Source organism: Diorhabda carinulata, chromosome 1 (genome assembly GCF_026250575.1).
Source record: "Diorhabda carinulata isolate Delta chromosome 1, icDioCari1.1, whole genome shotgun sequence".
Classification (NCBI taxonomy): domain Eukaryota; kingdom Metazoa; phylum Arthropoda; class Insecta; order Coleoptera; family Chrysomelidae; genus Diorhabda; species Diorhabda carinulata.
The window spans coordinates 12,735,155-12,757,367 of record NC_079460.1 but is presented as its reverse complement, the minus strand read 5'-3'; the positions used below and the strand labels follow the sequence as shown (position 1 = coordinate 12,757,367).

The following is a 22,213-nucleotide window of genomic DNA, read 5'->3' as shown; positions in this document are numbered from 1 at the left end:
GATTACAAGAGTTCGAAAAAACTTCAACAAGAAATTCTTGATGATTTACTTTATTTCATTTGTGGTTTGTTCCCAACAAGAAGTTTCCGACAAAAGATTTTTTCTCACGCACCGTAAAAAGAAATCATTTCATAATTATCTTTATTTGTCATTTCATCCTATAAATTATAAATGTGTTTCATTGTTAGTGATGGTACGGACATGTCCCTAAAAGAAAGTTTAGATCAAAACATAACAATATATGTTTCATTTTTCCTTAGCCAGCATAACAATAGATTTTCGGTGAATGAATCGCTTCCTTTTGATAAGTAATGTTAACTACTACTCTGTGAAAAAGACTTGTGAAGGTGCGAACCAAATACAATTCTCCGACAAATTAATTTTCCACATTGTCATAAACGTAATAGCGAACCATTAGAAAATATTTTCCATTTTTGCTGGAACTGAAGCTATTAATTCTTTTATTTCCTCATATTCGGTAGTTTTACCGAATAAGGGGAAATCTTTCTATCAAAAACCAATTAAGTTTATTTTAGCTTTTATGAAATGAAAAGAATATAGCGAATTTTTAAGAGGAATAAGGTCTTTAGAGGTCTTTTAGGTACAAAGTGTTCGAAGGAAAGACATAATTATGAAATCAATATAATATTCTTGCTATATAAAAAAAAATATCAAAGACAATGAAACTGCCAAACTTTAATTAAGTTCTTCCTTACTATAGTCACTTCAACAATTTAAGTTGATAATGAAATGTCTATCTTATTTTCAATACAAAGGTAATAACAATTAATCAGTGGTTCATCATGTCACTTGCGTTATAGCCTACAGGATGGTCTCGTCTTTCTTCAGCTTCGAACGCCTTCCTTTCTCTTCTCTATCTCTTCCAAGAGCCACCCAGTTTGATGAACCAATCTTTGTAGCATATTCGGAGACTCTCTCCATCCTAACATTGGCTATATGAGTTGTAAAACAAAAGATTATATTTACGTCTCCAGACATTATTTTCTTGGATGGCCTGAATGGTCTTATTCGTTTTTATTAGGGTTTAGGTTTTAGAGTCATAAATTAAAACGTCTTACAGATTTGTACTTCTTGAGAAATTCATTGTACGTGAATATTTCCAAAATAACATCATTTCTTGGGTTTATCGAGGCTTCGAGGTATACGAACTCCTTCATCGCTCCGATGTTATATTTCAATATTTTGACGCACATTTCTAGCCCGGCGCTCTTTACGGCATTCTCAAGATTTTCAAAAAATTCTTACTTTTCTTAGAGTTCTAGAGGTCATTAATCCTACTTCATTTTGGATTAACATAAACATATGTATTATCATGGTAATCTTATACATTTATTTTCTATTTCTCATCAATAACTGTGTACTTCGTATTCAAACATTATTAATTCAATAGAAAAAAGCCTATTTTCCATTACTTTATTAGAATGAACAAAAATAGTTCACTTGTGACTATTAAGTAATGAATGATAACTAAACGAATAATGAAAAAATGGACTAATACCTGTCAAAGAAATTTATTTCGTTTATACTTAATAATTCTATTTCTACTTCTAAAGTGCGAATAGTATCTAATTAAAACTTCACAATATAATAAATTGCATTGCAAAGTGAAGTCATTTAGGATAATAATAGGGGTCGAAATGATAGGTAATAAACTAAAAATTCGTAAAGACCTTCATTTTTGGACTCATGTTGTCTCGATAGCCACATAAAATGGAAGTCTTGAGATCATTGAGATCAAAGGTTAAAAATCGATTTTGCTTTTAATGTAAATATTGTGGAGAAAATAATTTGCTAAAGTTCCTTTTCAAACGTTTCTCTCTATTTCAAACCATTTTCAAAATGGAAGGCTTCGAACACGCAGCGTATAATGAATTATCTACATCAAGGTGCTGGTTTTCAGTATAATGGATTAGCTTGATCCAATGCTTAGGAGAGAGGCTGAAGAAGATAGTATCTTCGATCTCAAATTCCTTCAAGAACAAATATCAATATCATGGCGTGAATTGGATATTCTTGAGGCGCAGGAAGACAATGGAAAAGAAGAATATTGACATCCACGCTCATTTTTTATCAAAACCTTCCCACGTCCAAAGTTTAGTTATAGTAATTCTATAAAACGATATCGCCGAATAAAAATAAAATGCACTTTCTCCATTATTTTTTTATATCAAAAGTAATATGATGAAAGAATAGCTGATTAATGAAAGATATTGCTCAATGTGATGTAATAATAAAAAAATGAATTGTTTACAACAAAAGATATATATTACAGATTATAGACTGTATTCGGCGTATTGTATAATGCAACGTTTGACTTTGCATTATGATGTAGACAGTTATCCTCTGCCCATTTTTTCTGCAATTAAAGTATATTAGTTGTTATAGGTAGGAAAAAAAGTACACAGTATTAAAATATTTTCGCTTTTTGTAGTAGTGAATTAGTGTCTCTCTTGAACAATTGCACATCGTCTCTATAAATTACATTTAAAGTAAATAAGTAATACATTCTCTATCAAATTCAGAGAAGCTTTGTTTTTTAGTCTTGCCTTTTGCTATTCGTCACAGAAAAAACTTTTTTTGTGAATGTTAACTATTATTTAATAGTTGCTGCAATTTTTGTACACTATCGGTGAAAAGTTTTTGCCCACTCTATAGTTTGCGTGATACACAACAAATTAAATCAATAAGATGGATTTTGATACATCATATTCAGCTAAGAATACAGTGTTAATAAAACTACAGTCTATAATTATTACACATTTAAATTTTTGATTCATCCATGCAACCCCATTTTACTTTTATTTTTTCGGTGCACAATTTTGGCGTTCTCTGTAACGGTTTCAATGACAAATATTTCTATTTCTATTTAATTCCATTCTTTTTTAGTATATTCCAAAGATTTGAAGTGAAAGTAGAACACAGCTTTCTGACTTTCCTGTCCAATTTGTTCCACATCAATTCAATCGGGTTGAGGTTGAGCGACTGTGGCTCATTTTAAAACTTACAGATCTGAATTTGTGAGAAGGAAAACAAATCGTATACGAACTTCACAAAAAGATGTCCGTGAAGTATAAATCACATCACGTTCTTGCGTCTCACGGGGCTAACTAGGACTAAGCTACAATCATAAACAACGAAGGAATAATTCACAGCTGAAGAATAATAAACAATTAACCGATATTTGCAAAGTTTCTTGTCTCACTCGACGACAAAATAAAAATATGCGCTCGTATAAAGTGAACAAATAAGGGAAACTGTTATGTTTGGTTTGCAAGACACACCGTTTCAACCTTCGCTTGACAATACTCTTGATCGTTATGTACATATCTGACTATAAAATTGGTTTAATAAAGTGATTTCTTCATAAAGATGCGAAATAAAGTATTTTCGCAAACTTTATTGTTGTCATAAAGTATAGAGTATAATTACCTGAAATAACGTACAATTCTTTATTATAAGTACAGCTGGCTAGCTAGAGAGGATAGGCTATTAAACATATGTTATATAACCGTAGCGATACTTACCATTCTTCGTAAAATATGTTATACTATGGATGAAATGGCAGTAACTATCCTTTCAAAAATATCTTTATCATTATTCTCTTAAGCACAGACGTTTAATTTCATTATATCGTATGATACAGAATTAAATTACCATACATTTTTGCTTTCAGATCTCAAACATAAATAAATTTGAATCAGTGGAAGATGACGTTAATTTGTATATTGTCAATATTACTGTAACTGAGTAGTTTGAGTAACTTGAAAAAAACCTTTTTGTGATTTTTATTTTGATGTGCTTAGTATGTACAAAAAATGATTTTTATAAAGAAAACTATCTATTGAACAAAAAATTATTTATTAGTCCATGAGATTGACAAGGACCGAATCTCCATCACATTACAATTAAAAACGTTTAGATTGTCGACTTCCATTTTTTGAAGTGATTTAATATATAACGACCCACAAGATTGTATAATACGTTTTTTGACGACAAGTGTACCTTCGTATTAAATGGTAAAATTGATTTACATATCTAACTGTTGTTAGTAAAGTGAGAGTGATTCTCAGTTATAGAAAATGAATGTTTAGGTAGGTATTTCAAGGAATCCCATTTTGAGATCACTATTAATCAACGGAAATCTCAATGGAACCACCTATTCAAACTTGTTATAAGACCTTATTTACCCAATTATTACTAACACATTGGAACAGGACGGGCACACCCATATAATGGTAGACGCGTAAGACAGTTTTTCAGACAAAGTTTTCCAGATATTTGAATTGAACGAAGAGTTCCAATAGAGTAACCGGTCAGATCAACTTTATATTTTTCTGGAGAGACCTAAATATATGCCACTTCGCCTGCAGATCTTGCAAGGTTGGGACAGAAAATAGTGACGGAATATCGACTCCTGGCACTGGAGCTGTTTTTAAATGAAAATAGGGTGTCTCATAGAGAAGTCATTGAAGGTCATTTTGAACATTTAATTCGTCAGTTTAGTAAAATTTTTACTAAGAACATGAACTAATAAATTCACTAACATAGTTTATAAAATTCGTTATTTGGATTATAACAACATATACATTGATTGAACTATAAAGACACTCACCGATTGGTTACGCAGAAAAGTTACATATAGTTATACCCTGAAAAATGTTCTCTGACTTAACAACATGTGTTCTATAAACGCTATTCTATGAAGTATGAATTTTCCAAAGTATGAACAATAACAAATTACTGTGAAAAACTACTTTTTATCAATTAAAACTGATTTAAATATTTTTTGTATAAAAATCCAGCAGCACCCATAACGAACTATAATGCCTATCCATATGTCATTCAAAACGTTTCATCTGATATAACCTTGAATTTGACGTATTCCAATTACAAAAGCAAATATAATTTACAATACAGTTTTTACTATTTGAATAGCTAAGCATCTACATTCAGGATAGATCTATCAGCTAAACGTATCATCACTTATCTTTATGGTGACATAGGATGATACGAAATGAAGTTTAAATATCATTGAAAGAATATAATTATCCAGAAAAAATTATAAATAACATATTCAAGAAAAGGATAAGCAGATACTACAATCAATTAAAAAACAAAACAGAAACAAAGGATCAAAATATAAAATATTTTTCGTTACCACTCTTCCCAACAATTATAAATTTATTTCAATAAATATGATATTAGTACAAGTCATAAAGGACATAATACATTATCCAAATATTTCACTAAATTAAAATCTAAGACATCAAAAAACAAAAGAAGTAATATTATAAATCAAGTGCCTTGTACTAATTGTGATGCTGTCTACATAGGGTAAGGGTAGTTAAGGTAGTTAAGGAAAAGGTAGTTCTAGAAGAACCAGCAGCAGCCCGTCCACAAATCAGTCTACAGCGAAGACAAGACCAGGAGTAGATTTTAAATAAAAGAAATTGTTTTAATCGTTGTTTCCCTTTCTCATACGACTCCGTACCTTAAAAACTTTGTAAGTTATACTGGCAGCAAATACCAAGGTCACCAATCCAGTAAGGAAAGTGAAATCAGTTCAACTGGCTTCAGCGTCTTTGACATCATCATACTGATCCCTGGAGTATATTATTTGTTCAATGACGCTGCCACTGCAAGTGGAGCATACCACGATAAAAAACCGACGCCCGATGCCACCCGATACCGCTTTGGCGTCGAACGGTAGCGACGAAAGAATTGAATATTTGAAGGTTTGACTGTACGCTTAATATTACGATGTTTTAGAGAAGTTTGAGAGTAGTTGATTTTATATTTAGTCAGGTTGAAGACCTATAAAAAATTAATGTCATTCGTGATATAACTGAGGAAAATCAACAACGATTTTTACAGCAACCAGAATCGATGAGTGTAATATTTCTACCAAGCGTCAATTAATATTGATCTATGAATTCGACGAAGGTTTTTGAAAGATACAACTAAATTTAAAATACCACAATTATCAACTAATTAATGTAAGTAATTTTTGTTATTGTTATACTACTGTGGATATTTTCAAACTGTACTTTGACCATAAATTTCAGTCCCTGATGATGAAATTAAAGTGGTTATAATAGAGATATGCAGAGACAGTGTATTAGAACGCAAATTGGTTTGATATACACGACCTAGTTAGATATGACTAGGCCGAGAATTGTGTCTTAAATACTCCATTACATTCATGAAAATGAAAAAAGAGATATTCCTAAGAAATTTCCCCATAAAATGTGTAGGTTCAGGGTATGAAAAGTTTTAATTTGAAAATCGAGTATGCTATTGAGAGCATTTGCAAACAAAACGGTTTCTAGTATACATACTTACATACTTTGAGTGCGATAGTTACTGAAAACATAGGTCAAGTTATATAGGAATTTAACCTTGTTATATGAAAAAATTGTGTTAAGCACATGATGAAGAGAGAAAATAAATAATCTATTTTATCACATGTCAATACTAATCGACTTTGACCGTTCCAGGTCCGAAGACTCTTGATTTTCATATAAATACGTTGATATTTTTTTGATGATTAGTAGAAATATATAATATCATAAATTTTATTGTCAAAAATGAACCACTCATATAAACTAATGCGTAATGAAGCAATGAAGTTGCCCGTGAAGACACTGATGAAGAGGTTAGTCATCCGATAGTCACAAACATCAAAAACACTTGTACCAATCTCAGCTAAAGGACATAAGGCAGAAACGTGATGAAACACTTCAAGAGTATGAAGTAGACATTTCCCAACTTGTCCGATTCGCTTATTCATCAGCACCAGTGAACATTATGGAATATTTGAGTATCCAGGCATTTATTGACAACAACTTAATAAAAAGTATGGTTGACAAGAAACCAAAGAAGATCATATACTGGGATTATGGCAAGATAGAGTATATACGCAGTGCGTATGTATCCCAAGACTCCGAAGGACGAAGAAGAAGGAGAAGCACTGACCCAAGATCGTTCCAAAGACCCTCTCATCTCACAGATCTCTCAATGACAGAGTATACAAGTATGTGGATGGATCTAACATACACATTACACTCAACCTTATGTAGTTGATGCTTTGAAAGAACTTTCTCCACACAAAACATTATTAAACGCATATTATTACGTTATTGTTCATCCCTTTTTTGAGTATTATAATCTTATTCCTTGTTTCATATTCTTCGTACTAATACATACGGTCAACTGTTCATATTTATAAAATTTGGTAAAACTTTGCTGTTTCCTCTCATTAATTGTTTTTATTCTATATCGTAGTCAGTTTTGTTCTGATTGCTGAACGTGAAAGGGTAGAGAATGGGAGTGGGAGAGACAAACTTAGAAACGGAAACCAGAAATAAATCAAGAATCTAAGCATTGACAACCCGTTCGTGACATCGTGCACCCAATAGGTGGAGCCTATTTGTGGTGACTTGAAAAAAGTTATGTGTTTATCATGCACATATTGCTTTCCACATAAATACTATTAAACTTTACTAGATAAAAGTAACGAATCTTATTTAGCAAGTTTTAGGCAGGTGTTTCCCATAATTAGAGTGATGGGTACTCTGATCAACAACGTTTCAATTAATGTATTTCCACATTCTGGCATTATAAAGTGATGATAATGGCTACTATTTTATGTACCATATTGAAAATAATAGTTATACCTATACATATACATTATACATCCAATCGAAAGACATGTTTGTTCCACCAACAATTATGTTTTGGTTATGTCAGATTAGTTTATAAGTTTTCACGTCGAAGTTCATGATAGCTAATAGTGTTTGGGTGTTTGAAAATTCAACTTATAATAGAAGATTTTGAGTTATTCAAGTATCCAAGACAGAAACTAAAAGTTTGTGGTTTTTTAGACGAATCGCTAAAAACTGGGAACTTTATGAGTAACATTGTTTACTACGTCGAAAATTCTTGATAGTCGTGATTCATTGCAATTATTATATATTCCATAATTGAATAATTATCGAAGCTAGTACTTCTGCTTAGTAGGAGGAATACTCCGCTAACGACCACCAATACTTAATATTTGAAATTAAAGATAAGGAGGGAGAGGATAATGAGGACAATAAGTTTCCGAAGATAACATGTGATATCATAATTCTGTTGCTATTGAACTTGCTTCCAAGCCATTTGCTTTCACTCACACACACACAACATGTGATATCAATAGATTCGCATCTAAAATACAGAAAGGGATTGTAAAGCTACATTAAAGTGCGATTATTGGCGGGGAACGAGTGGAAGCACATCTGAGACAGCGATGATGCCGAATTCGAAACCTCGTTACAACAAGAGATCTTTGTTCTGATGAAACAACTATATCACGAAAGCACGGAAGGTCATAGGTTGCGATGGATTGCGCATCCGGCAAGGAACCGACCGAAGGCAAATACTAGATCGGAAGAATACAGAGCGACTAGACAAGATCTTCGTAAAATCACAGCAGAATTTCCTGCTGGAAAAAATTATGAGAAGATATCAATCAGGATCTCAGGGTGCTAGGGTACAATATTGTATCTCGAAAGCTTGGAGCCTTGAATACACCGGACAGAATGAATGCACCCCCACAGCCCTCGTCTACTGTTGTATGTATTCAATTTCTTCTGGCGAACGGGAGTTTTATATTCACAATAAAAAGTGGGGGTGCCTTATGCTCATCAATAAGGGTAAGTGCGACTCTTCACTGCCATCGTTACATCGACCTTTGTGTATAATGGATACAACCAAAAAGTTGTAGAAGCTCATCAGGTCGCGATTACAGTCTTCAATAGAATAAGCTGGGAGCTTGACTCTAAGACAATATGGTTTAATAAAAAGCTGGTCTACCATACAGGAAGGAGTATAGGTGGTACAGAGAACTGAGAGTTGATTACTCTGGAAGTTCAGAACGTGTTTATTTCGGCAAGATAGAGTAACATTACAATTTTCATACGTCCGAGGATTTTGGACAGTTACTTGAAAAACCGAACCGTGGTGTATGGCACTACGGAGGGACAGCACTTAATGGAAGTCACAGCAGGATCGGTACGGGGTTCAATACTCGGACCGCATCTTTTGAACATTGCATACAACGGATGCCCGAAGAGGCGTGTTTAGTAGGATATGCTGTCGATATAGCGACACTTATTGCTACTATTGTTTCTATTCAAGTGGAATATGAGCAGCTTGAAATAAAAGGTACAGCCAAGTATCTTGGAATAACTATCGATAGTAATCTTAACGTCTGCGAGCAGTTTCGCTTTGCGGCACTAAGCAGGTGGATGGCCAACTTATTGTGATTGCGGTAGTTATTCTGGTGAAACTTCTTGTTTGGTAAATAAAGCAATATACTTTAGAAGGGTAATGATATTTGGGGTGTTAGGAGCATAGGAAGAACGGAATCGCACGATAGAAAATTCTTTGGAGCGAAATTTCCTGATTTCCTCAAAAAAGCGAGTGGTACTGTAATCGTAAATTAGGCTCGTTATTTGATAGGGATACTTCGTATGGAAGCATATTTTTGATTTATATGTGGAAGAAAATTCATACAGTTAGATCGAAGTGAATAAATTCGAGATAACATCAAATGAACAATAACGAAATATGATTCAAACTTAGTTAAAATTGATTCAGAATATTTGTGTGATGAGATTCACTCAATTTTCTTACACCCACTTAGTATTTCTGTAAGTTTCATAGAATATGATCTCATTCTCTGATTCGAGAATTGCCATGTTCGAAGCAAGATATTCCCTAGACGTTTAATTAACGCTAATATTTGCGCAACACTCATATGTTTGTATATCAATATGAGAATTATTATAGTAAACATATAAAATATAGGCTTTGTTGGTATGCTAATAACTAACATTTAGATTGAGTTAGAAATTTATTAATTCCTAAAGTAACCTTTTGCTATAATATGTTGTAAAACACTTAATAAGGCTCATACTAGCTTTCGTCCTTTAGTTGGTAACTAAAATATCTCTCAGAACTTTATTGATAAATTGTTTTTGTCCACTAAAGTATGGAGTCCGCTTAGTCTTGTAACGTTTTCATTTATTTCAATATGAGACTTGAAAATTAAAATTTCATTATTAATCCAGCGCAATTATTATTAATGCTGGCTCATTAAAATTACGACGCAATTATCTTTCTACAGCTTTTTACTCCAGTCAATTACAATTAATAATTAAAAATGAATATTGATAACAGTAGCTTGGCATTGGAATTAATCACAATATACAGTTTAGAAAAACTGTATTTTAGGAAGTTTTAGATCGTTCATTAATAATACTAGTTATTTGATAACCCAATATAAACACAAGTATTAAGTTAAATAAAAATGATATAAATTACAATAAAATTGTTCATATTAAATCCAATAAGAAGCGAAATACAAAACAGATTAACAGATGTAGCCGAAAGTAAGATGAATGGACTACAAATCGCATCTGCGAATTACTTCATGTGAAAAATAAATGAATGTCTTGGTGAAATAATGATCGTGACAAGATCGCAGTTCAATTCTCAATTTTAATATCGAGACACTTGAGGAAATTAATGAATTACCGAAATTCTCCCAAACTTCAGCTAATGGAGCACATTGAACTATATAAATTCTTTCTAATACACAATAATCTCTGCAACTAAGAGTGAGAGTTTTTAAATCACCATTTTAAAAGAAACTGCTGAATTGATCCGTAGAAACTCTCGTCTACCTTGCGGTGTAGCGATTTGGCTTAGTGTTAATCACATTTCCGTTCAAAAGCAAACTACTTCATTCTACTCAACCCATTTTCTTTCATACTATTTTTCGACGTTATCTTCCCACTTTACTCGGAGTTCATGCATTATTTGTCCTATATTTCATGTTTCATAAGTTAGTCGTAGATAACGTGATAATTTTAATATTATGACCAAACCAACGGAACTGCATTTCTTCAACTTTTACAACATTTTTGAAGGTAAACATCTGGATGCAAGATTGTGTGATATATACAGGGTGTTCTGGGACTTGATGCAAAAAATTCGGGAGTATATCCATGTAGTGTGTGTGACGAAATAAATAATTCTACACTACTACTGGCAATCACAGAGACATGTGGTTCATACACGATAAAACCCCTCCCCACTTCTTAAATGATATGAAAAATCATCTTAATATCTTTTTTCCTAATTGGATTGGGGAGGTTCATTCGCATAGCCACCACGTTCCCTTGAATTAAATTCAATAGATTAATTTTTTTGAGGATATCTTGAAAGCTTGGTATATGCAACACCGGTAAACAAAAGAAACGAAATGATCGATAGATGTTCAAAGAAAAATTCTCTGTAGACTCCGGCAGTGTGCAAAAGTACAAGGTGTCCATTTCGAACAGTTATTATGGTTTTTTTTTGTTTTTATTTGATAAGTTGTAGGCTAACAAACTGAATAACAAACTGAACTTTTCTATATTTCAATGTGTTTCTTATGTGTTTTTATGCGCTCTGTGAGTGATTTCAATAAATAATCAAAATTTATGTCATAATTTTCTTCAGAATGGCTCTTTATGGCAAAAGGTTTCCTTGGCATGTACAGTAATTAAAAAATCAATTGAAAACTTAATTTTTCCTATTTTTTGATTGTTCAGGTTGTTCGTGTAAAAGTAAAGATACGGATTGTACCATTAAACCATTGGGCATGAGTCACACCTGGACTTCAAATAATAGTGCAGGAATGGGGAAACTTTTTTCTTGACGTGCCAATTTTTGCTAACGAAATATATGGCGAGCCAAGTTGAGGCATTATATTATTTACTAAAATAAAAATATTGTCATAATTTTTGTGAAATACTAATTTATTGTGCAATATTGAAAAATAACATTTTCAATAATTTTTAATTAATTGAACTTTAATTAGCTGCGAAGTAGAAGGGTGAGGGGCGCTGGTCTTTGTGGGAACATGTGGAACTGTTTTTGTTTCTGCATGACTTCCTCATAAGCCGGCATCATTTGTGATGCTGAAATTTTTAACAATGATAAAAGGAGGTCATCTGAAAGCCTATTACGAAGACAATTTTTTCATTATTATCAACGTTTGTTCGCACAAATAGCTTATACCAAACATAGCCATTATTTTCTGGGCATGTGAAACTATATTTGAGTATAGTGTCCTAGATAAGGACTTATAAAATTCCAATTTGCTGGTGTTCAAAAATAGTTGCCTCAAATGCGTAGTGCGTTCCACGACAGTTTTATGCCCGTCGTGTACTGCCTTTACTGCCAATTCATGAAAATGTAATTTTTTATAAAAAGAAAATTGTACTTAATTTTTATTTGCCAGTCGCGAACCGGATTTCAACGCTTTGCAGGCCGTAGTTTCCCCATCCCTGTAATAGTGTTAAATTATTTATATTGTCAAATACACTACATGCCTATAACTCAGAAACGAAGAGTCGTATGAGAAAATGTTTTTTATGTCACAGCATTATTCTCACGGCATCTACTCCTAAAACTTTCCACAAATCGAGAAGAATATATTATCTTATCAAAAGTATCGAAGATTTAAAAATTCTACAAAAATATTATCGCAAATTACGTAGTATTTAGAACCGAAAAAATTCCCTTTTGCCACCTTATGTACTTCTTTGGTATGAGGCGGAGACTAGATCTTAACAAATTTTATTCTGATTTCATATTTTTTAATCCATTACAAAGTATGAAAAAGAAATTTTCAATATAATTGAATACACCAAAAATTTTTTCCTATTTTCATTTGAATCATCCTATTTTTCTGAACATAACGATATATTTTTTAGTATGATTATCAATATTTTATGTTCACAGTTTTCTGTATTGAATATTTACACTATAATATCATAAAAGAGCCTATTTTTGGTGGAAAAAACATTTTATCTTTTAGCTACTGATATAATTGATATCATTATTTGGATAATTTTATCATAAATAACCCCAGTTAACAGGTTAAAATCACATTTCGTTATCAAAATTCAACTACTTTTAAAAAAATTCACTATCACTTACCTTGCATCCTCCGCTCTGGTAAAAAGTACCACTCCTTTCGCATTTATTTTCTTTTTAAGTTTATGTATAATATTGTCAAATTCCTTATCATCGGCAGCACTGGGTACTTTTTCAGCGGTGGCGATACAAACATTCCGCTCCTGCGCCTCTCTATGGAACACTTCAATGCCATATTCCCCGTAGGATCCTTCTGAATAAATCGTAGATACGTAGGACCAATTGACACTTTTGACAATGTCGACTAAAGCACTCGACTGGAAGGTGTCTGGAGGAACAGTCCTGGCGAAATATTTAAATCTTGTTTTGTCGCTTAATGCCTTTGCTGTAGAGGCCGGCGAGATTTGGGGAATGTGAAATAGTCCCAGAAGATTAGCAACTTGTAACGATACAGAACTGTAAGAGCCTCCTACAACTCCGAATACTGGACCAGAGTAGTTGTTCCGAGGAACAGGTACCTGAAGGAAATGTATGTAAGATCAGGATATATCAGAAAAAGCGTTCCACCTACTCTAATAATTTTAAAGGTCAGTAGCAAAATACGAGTATCACGAATTATTATATGAACAGGTAAGTGTTAGATTTATACCATGTTTTTTCATTATGTTTCTCTTGCAACATTACTTAATATGCTTTTATCAAAATCACTCTAGATAAAGATTCGTTTTTGTCGTTAACTTTTCAAAACTAGGTTCGACAATAAGGCGTAACCCCATTATGTCCCATTGTTTTAGGTGCGTACGTATAACAAGAAAAGTTTGAGAGACATTTGGACTATAGAAAGCATGAAACAGGCAATTGATACCGTTTTGAGTAAAACAGCGGGCTATAGAAAGGCAGCTCAAATATATGGCGTTCCGCAGACTACAATGAAAAGTCATATGTTACCAAAATATTAAAAGGGCGAGCTGTCTCTTGAACCAACTCTAACCAACTTCAAAGAGTTCGTGAACTATATTAAAGAAATGGAGCAGCAAGTTGCAATCTATTCTTTGCTAGGAGAAGTATACGACAAAATCTGACGTCAGAATATATAATTGCAATGAGACTGGCATATCATGCGTGTCCAAAAAAAGAGCAGAATTATTTCAAAATGGGAAATAAAACAGGTAGGTTCACTTTCTTCAGTGGAATGATGACAGACTGTAACGGTTGAGGTATGTTTCAATGCTGCCAGAACTTATATGCCTCCAATGCTGATATTCACTCGACAGAGAATGAAATGTGATATATTGGATCATGCTACTCCAGGCACAATAGCAAAATGTAAAACTCAAGGCTGGATAACTTGATTTCAACGGTTCGTAAAATGTACTACTCCAATATCTAATCCAGTTTTACTTTTGGTAAATGTCCATGTAACGCACACGCAGAACATGAAAGTTACTGAAAATGCATGTTAAAATGGTGTTATTATGCTTCGTTTTCCTCCGCACTGCACTCCAGCCCTTAGATGTTACTTTGTTGGTTGAGGTCGCGTTAAGCGAAATATTCGCACATGCTCACGTTCAAACCGCAACAATGTTTACAGCAATCAATGATTTTAAAAAAAGTGATATGGCCATTTAAACAACCTCACTGATTTCGATTTTGTAGCTACATGAACAACAGATATACCGCTAACAAATGAGAGCCTGAAACTTTGTCTGTTAAGGAACAGCAGCTGCCTTCCTCAGAAGAACAGCTATTTGAACTATTTTTGACTGCAAATATGGCAACTGTACATCAAAGAACTCCTGTTATAGACTATTACCCCGGGTAAATGGAGGTAGCCTAATCGATTTCCTGATCGAAAAGTATGTCATGTTTAACAACTTCTTTTCAAAATGATTCCCCGTCGGATATTTTCTCCAAAAGTTGAACGAAACCAAATGAGGAGAAACTATCGGAGGAAAAACTATGGTTCTATCTTCAACCTCTTATAAAAATGATTACAGGAACGAGAACTACTTAAGCCAACGAAGAAGTGTTCCAATCCAAACGATCTTAGGCTGAAGGAAAATACCGAGAAAGAAAGAAATTTTAATTATTTTATTATTTAATTTAATATTACATGACATGAACAATAATAATATCTGATATATACAGCGTGTGCATAAAGTAACCTAACTTAAGTTTCCAAATTGTGTTTCTTATTCTATTCGACAATACTTAAGTCTATTATAAAAAGCTGATATGTTGCTGATTTGTTATTTGACGGATTGTAATAAGTATTCTATTTTTCATTCCATCCAATTATCAAATTTTCTGTTTTGTATAAAATGTTTACTCTCTGACGTCACTTCATAGGGATGCAATCCATTCTTCATGCTAATTTCCCAGACTAACAACATGTTGAAATGCAATTTTCTGAATAGATATAAAAGAAATTTCATCATTATTTGTGGTCTTCGGTTGGTCAATTTTGGAGAGATTTTTAGTTGAACGGACTTTGGATACCTATTATTAAACGAATAAGGTTTTACGATAACCGTTATGTCTCATCCTATAAACGTAGCTGAATTTCAAAAGAAATCGATTCGAATAGACATTTCTTACTAATAGCTATGAGAAATAATTCATGATGTTTAAACACAATTGTGACAGAAAAATGTTCTACTTTTTGACATAAAGAATTTTTTGAATTTCAAACAACTGTAATTATCCAGTTTTAAGAGTGATGTTTGTAATTTAATAGACTAAAAACTATTTGAAGAAATATGTTAATAAGTTATTTTGGAGTAACGGTGCATATTGTATGCTTCTTTTTTACTTATTAAGATATGCATATTTCCATAGAAAATTTCAATAACCTAAAAAAAATAATCATGGTTATGGTTATTACGATTACCGATATTCTGGTCACGTTCATTCCATTCCAAAATATATTCTATTCACAGAAATTCTAACTAAATATTTCAACAATTTTATCAACAATAGCTGGAATGTTGAATTTAAAAATTCAATTCCAAATTTTTCAGAAATAATCATGCTTTTGTAACACGCCCGGTGTCGTAAAAGGAATATTTCAACTGAGAATGAAAGCATCGCTATCGGGTCGATATCAACAATGCTTTTCATAAAGGTATATGAAGTATACATGTACGGTTATCGTCGAATAAAATTGGCAGGGAAATTCCACATGTATAGAAGTCTTTATATTTTCTGAATTGGTAACATCCAATTAAAAAAATGAACTCAATAAACAACTCTTATTTCATAGAAACTACCATGTGAGAACTTTGAACGTGATCAACATTATGCACTGAAAAGCTGTTTATTATATTATTAAATAGTTTGTTTGATTGTTGATTGTTGATTATCAGTGGATAACTACATACAGTAATGTCATATTCATATTAACAGTTCAGTTCTACAAACTACAGCCAGCAGCCCGGCGATGGGATAAGAAGTACATGATTTAATACACTGATGATACATAGAGAAGGGTTAATTGAATTTAAATTGGTTTCCGTCCCCCTATTCACCAGATTTGATTGCTTCGAACTGTCGTGTATTCACACTATAAATAGATTGGATATTCTTTATCTGAAGCAATGAAAGTATAAATTACTCCATTTCACATTTTGAATGATTCAATTCAACTGAATTAATTTTCTTCTGTTTTTTCCAGGAGAGCTGTGAAACCAGTAAATTCAGTTATATTTGATTCATTACTTCTTTTGTGCAATCAAATTTACAATTTGAAAAAATTTCAAATGATTTTCTCTTATTCACAATCCTTGTAAATTACCAGTCCCTGACCACAGATCAACAAAATAGAGTTTACGCTCAAAAAAGAATTTTCTACAATGTGCAACTTAAAACACCAAATAGGTTTTCCCAATAAAACAGAAAGATATTGTGAAATATCTATATAATATAATATAATATATATATATATATATATATATATATATATATATATATATATATATATATATATATATATATATTGTGAAAATAAGATGCCAAACGTATTATAATTGTGAAATCTCAGTGAAGCTATAAAAATCTCCGTCCAAACAACGACAAAACTGGAAAAAAAATCCCGCAGAAGGTATTCAACGTGAATCAAGGTTAATTAAGGACATTGTTAAGTTCCTCCGATCTTTTGATTTGGGCCAGTTCTCCCGCATATCACGGGTTTTTGCATAATTGTAAGGGCGTCCTTGGAACGACGGATGCACAAAGGATATGAACGGCGAGAATAGACACGGAAAAAATATAGAAAAAATTTTGAAGAGAAAAAAAATCAAATTAAAACTCTGGAAGAACAAAAAACAGAAGAAGAAGAAAAAGCAAACATGGACGATATGAATGGTATCCTACAGAACCTGATAATGGAAATCAAAGAAATGAATAAAAACATAACTAAAATATGGAGAAATTAAAAAACATTGAAACATTAAAAAAACTATCACGCAGCTAATGAAATGGTTTGCTAGAAAAACAGAGCAAGATACATAATTAAATAGTAATCGAATTGCAAGCGAGTTCAGAAAATAACAAGTAACTAAAACAGAAGACAAGAGAGAGTAAGAAAGAACAAGTAACAGAAAATTAAATTCAATGAAAAAATAAATATAGTAAAATGAAAATAGGCGATATGAATGCAAAATTAGGCAGAAAAGTAAGATTCTCGCACGTGACAGAATATGAGACTTGATTTCCCGCGCAATAGTACTAAAAATTCCAATTATCAATCTGAACCAAATTTCAATTCATTCAAAAACGTTTCTTCCAAAAACACAAATTTTCATAGAAACAACTTTCAATCTAATAATTCTAGAAATAACTGTTCTTTATCTTTCAATCATTCTCCACCCCATAGAAACCCCACCCCGATGACTGACGTACAAACTATCAATTCAAAAAATGAGCCCATGAGTATCTCTACTATAAAAACTCATCATTTCAATGTGAATACCACTAATGAGAAAACTCTGAGATACTGAGAAACTGAGATATTCCGAAAATTATGAAGAGCTAGATGGTCAGGATTTTCATATCCGTCCGACTCCGGAATCCCCTCCTCCGTAAATCTGAATAATATTAGGACATTTCCCCAGTTACCATATTTTATTTTACCAAAAACAGGTTTCAAAAGTATTAATTGATTCTGGAGGCTTCAATAATATAAATTTTACAAAAGCATCGACGTACTTCAAACTGTCACATAAATACGATAAATCTTTTCTATTAAGATCCATGAAAATGAGTTTTTCTGTAACATTAAAACACATTTATTTGCCAAGCTAGCTATTGACAAATCTATCGATGCTCGAATAGTAGATTGTAGCAAATATTTCAATATCATTCTTGGAAATTTTGATTTGGAACGTTTGAATGCTTCAATTAATAATGAAAATAAAATTTAAATGTTTAGAAAATTCCATATTAGAATTCTTTCCTCATTTTCGTACAATAAAATTCCAGTCGACATATTTCATGGTGACATACTATTCCCGGAAATAAAAATTAATAATATAGAAATTCCTCAATCTATTCACACGTTAACAAACGAACATGTAGACAATATCATTTTACCATGTCCATTGCAACTTAATCATGTACATATTGAACTTTTTGGTAATTATGAAATTTCATACGGTCCAGTGAACTTCGATTTAAATTCCGAGAAAACGAAAAAAAATTTAAATTGTTGTGAAAAATATAAGGACATATTTTATGATGGAAAATCAGACTTATCATTCACATCAGTTATTAAACATAAAATAAGACGAACATCCAATATATGTTAGAGGCTTCCGACATCCTAAAGCAATACAGGAAGAAATTACGAGACGAGTCAATAAATTATAAGACAATAAAATAATTAGACCTTCCATATTCCCTCCAGTTTGGATAGTGCCAAAAAAGACAGACGTATCCGGAGAAAAATAGTTACACATGGTAATTGATTACCGCAAACTTAATGAGAACATAGTAGTTGGAAAATACCCACTTTCAAAAATTGATGAAATCCTAGATAATTTAGGTGAAGTTTAGAAAAAACTGCTTTCTCTGTTCCTCATCGCCATTTCGAATTCTTAAGAATGCCATTTGGACTAAAAAATGAACCTTCCACTTTTGAAAATTCGATAGATAACATATTCGAATAATTGATGGATAACATCCTCAAATTCTATCTCTACAAATCGTGTTTCGTTTATATGGACGACATAAGTGTTTTTCTCAAATCATTGCATGAGTACCTCGTACATATCTCTCAAATTTTTCCCAAAAAACCAACCTAAAAGTTCAATTGAATAAATCTGAATTTCTCACTAAGGAAGTTGGATTTTTAGGCCAAATTGTAATCCCCGGAGATTGTAACCCCCGGAGCGGAATCCTGCCAAACTAGAAGCCATCCAAAAATCCCCACTTCCTAAAACCATTGAAGAAATAAAATCTTTTTTAGGACTAATTGACTACTATCGACGATTTAATTCTAATTTCGCAAAACTTACCACTTCATTCTCCAGATGTACTTGCAAGGGTGCGGTCATCGAAATTAATAATCCTCAATACAAAGAATGTTTTGAAAAGTGTGAACAATTATTGAGCTATGCTCCTATTCTTCAATATCCGAATTTTCAAAAACTTTCGTTCTCATCACCGATTTTTAGATAAATTTGACAGAACCCAATCCGACAATACACAACATTCTTATATCAAATATCCAATAACTGGAATTCAAATTCCGGAAGAACCAATTAATTTGTCTACCGATCAAATTATTCTAATACCACAGTCCTTAGAATACGAAATAACTTATAGGAAAATATTTAACAAGTACAGATACACTATTACAGTTACAGATAATTGATAATCAGAAATTATAGATGTTTTCAAACAAATTTTGAAATCACAGCTATATTTTCTGATAAACTTCTATTAGATGCCGAAGACAAACAAAAACATATAGAATATGTAAAAAATATATGATACGGATAACCACAACGGGATGATAAAAACCTATAAATATCTAAAACCGAAGCTCTATTGGCCTCTATGCAAAATACAATTTCAGACTCTATAAATAAATGTGAAATTTGTTTGAAATACAAATAAGAAGGACGCCCTTACAAGGTACCATAACTTGGACATTTGTTAGGTGAAACACCTTTCGACATATTACACTTAGATTTGTTTCATTGCAATTAAAATACCTTCCTCACATTTGTAGATTTCTTTTCTAAATACGCTCAATGTTATAAAGTTCCAGACAAAACGTCTATTTCAATCTTCTGTAAATTGAGACATCATTTCTCTCACAATAATTACCTACGTGAAATTGTTTGCGATAACAGAAAGGAATTCAATTCTGCAGTAATAAAAGAATTTTAAAAATTATATAAAATTAAAATTCACTTCACTGTTAATAACTCCTCGACTAACTCCCCCGTCAAACGCTTCCATTCCACACTGATCGCAAAATTGAGAACTCTACAAGAAAAAACCCGTAAGACAATATTTTCAAACATGCTATTTTAATCTATAACCAATATATTCATAGTGCTACAAATTTCTTACTTTATTCAATTCTTTATGGACCCTATGCCAAAGAATTACATTTCAATCTGAATCTCCCCTTATATGAAATCTATAGCCAAAAACATAACGACGAATTACAACCCTTTCTTGCAGATTTATATCTGAGAAAAAAATAGAAGAGACAAGAAATACTAGATAAACAGAACCAAAATGCGGAGTCCGGCTCTGGCAACTATAACGTTAACAGTGGAAGTGTCAGTTCCTATAAAAACAACTCTTTTTCGATAGTTATCAAAGTTCTAAAATTTATAAAACTATAAATAGAAACTTTTGGAAATATTTTAAACTCGGAGACATATAACAATTCTACACCGGTTTGAAAGAAGAATTCGCAAAAAAACAGCTCTTATCAACTTGATATGAAGTGGCCTGTGCTATAAGAGGTTCGTACTCTCGAATCAAAGCGGAAATATTTCTAAAATTAATAATATCAAACATACTCATCTACACTTAATCAACCACAATTTTATACAAAACATCAAGCCATCGTTTTTCCAGCTGTTGATAACCTGAAAATTCAAGATGCCAATACTTCCCAAGAACTCACCGAGATTACATCAGAAACCCATATAACACCTCACTCCCAGAATGTATCCCCCATAAACAAAAAAGAGACTGTTCTACACAAAGTTTCATGGAACCAATTAGAAGAATCATGTCTGAACAAACCCACCTTTCATATTGAACCACAACCAGATATATGACCTTCCTGAAAATCTCTACGGTTCTTTTGATCAAATAAGTATTATAAAGAACTACACAAATAATTTTACTGCATTAATAGACATGCTAACAAAAATTTACCTTTTCTTTGAGCACAGATCTATCAAAAGAAGCTACGCTCAAAAAAAAAAGTTTCCTCACTTGCAATTAAACATATCATAAACAGATCTTTCAGAAACAGAAAGTGAATCATCTCGAACATTAACCAACTGAACCAATAATTTACTCTAATATTTTCTTTCTTTCTTCTATTTCTCTCTGCATCATCATGGACCGTACATCTATTGTACATTAGAATATCTATGGCTTTCATAACAACTGAAAAATGTTGCAAGCCATCAAAGAGAAGTTATTTGTCTTCAAGAAACCAATTTCAAATAGAATAACAACGAATTGCTCGGGCTATTTAACAGCTTCTCTAAGTACCGAATAAATACTGAAGTAGTTAGCGGAGGAGTAGCAATATTTGTGGAAAAATCTCTCCATGCCCATAACACCATGTGGGAATCCACATCAATAAACCACAGAGGTCACTTATTAGGAGATACTCTTGAAGACGAAAATATCTCTATCTTGAACAACTAGATTTAACATACAGTCAGGGCAGGGTACATGTATTGACCTCACTATTTGTGATCCAACTTTTATTCCGGCTCTTTCCTGGGATCAGATGGACTATAAATACAACAGTGACGACTATCCAATCGATATTCAAAACAACAGAAGACCAAATCACAATCACGACATATCCGAAATGGAACTTATAAAAAGCAGACTGGGTTCTTTTCAAAACTATTATTTCGAATAGTTTGACAGCTCACATGATTCCAGCAGATATAGATGTAGAAGTTTTCGAAAACCTTATGAGTATATTTCAGCGAGCAGCAGACATAAAAAT

At 32.4% G+C, this 22,213-nt stretch overlaps 1 protein-coding gene across 8 annotated transcripts in view; it reads right to left on the bottom strand.

Annotated features, from left to right (window-relative positions):
* LOC130895760 (metabotropic glutamate receptor) overlaps positions 1-22,213 on the bottom strand; it is a 406,290-nt gene that overhangs the window by 183,439 nt on the left and 200,638 nt on the right. For all 8 annotated transcript variants that reach the window (XM_057803330.1, XM_057803314.1, XM_057803337.1 and 5 more), the window contains one exon: positions 13,057-13,511. In XM_057803330.1, coding sequence (XP_057659313.1) covers positions 13,057-13,511 — 455 coding nt within the window. The remainder of the gene's footprint in view (positions 1-13,056; positions 13,512-22,213) is intronic.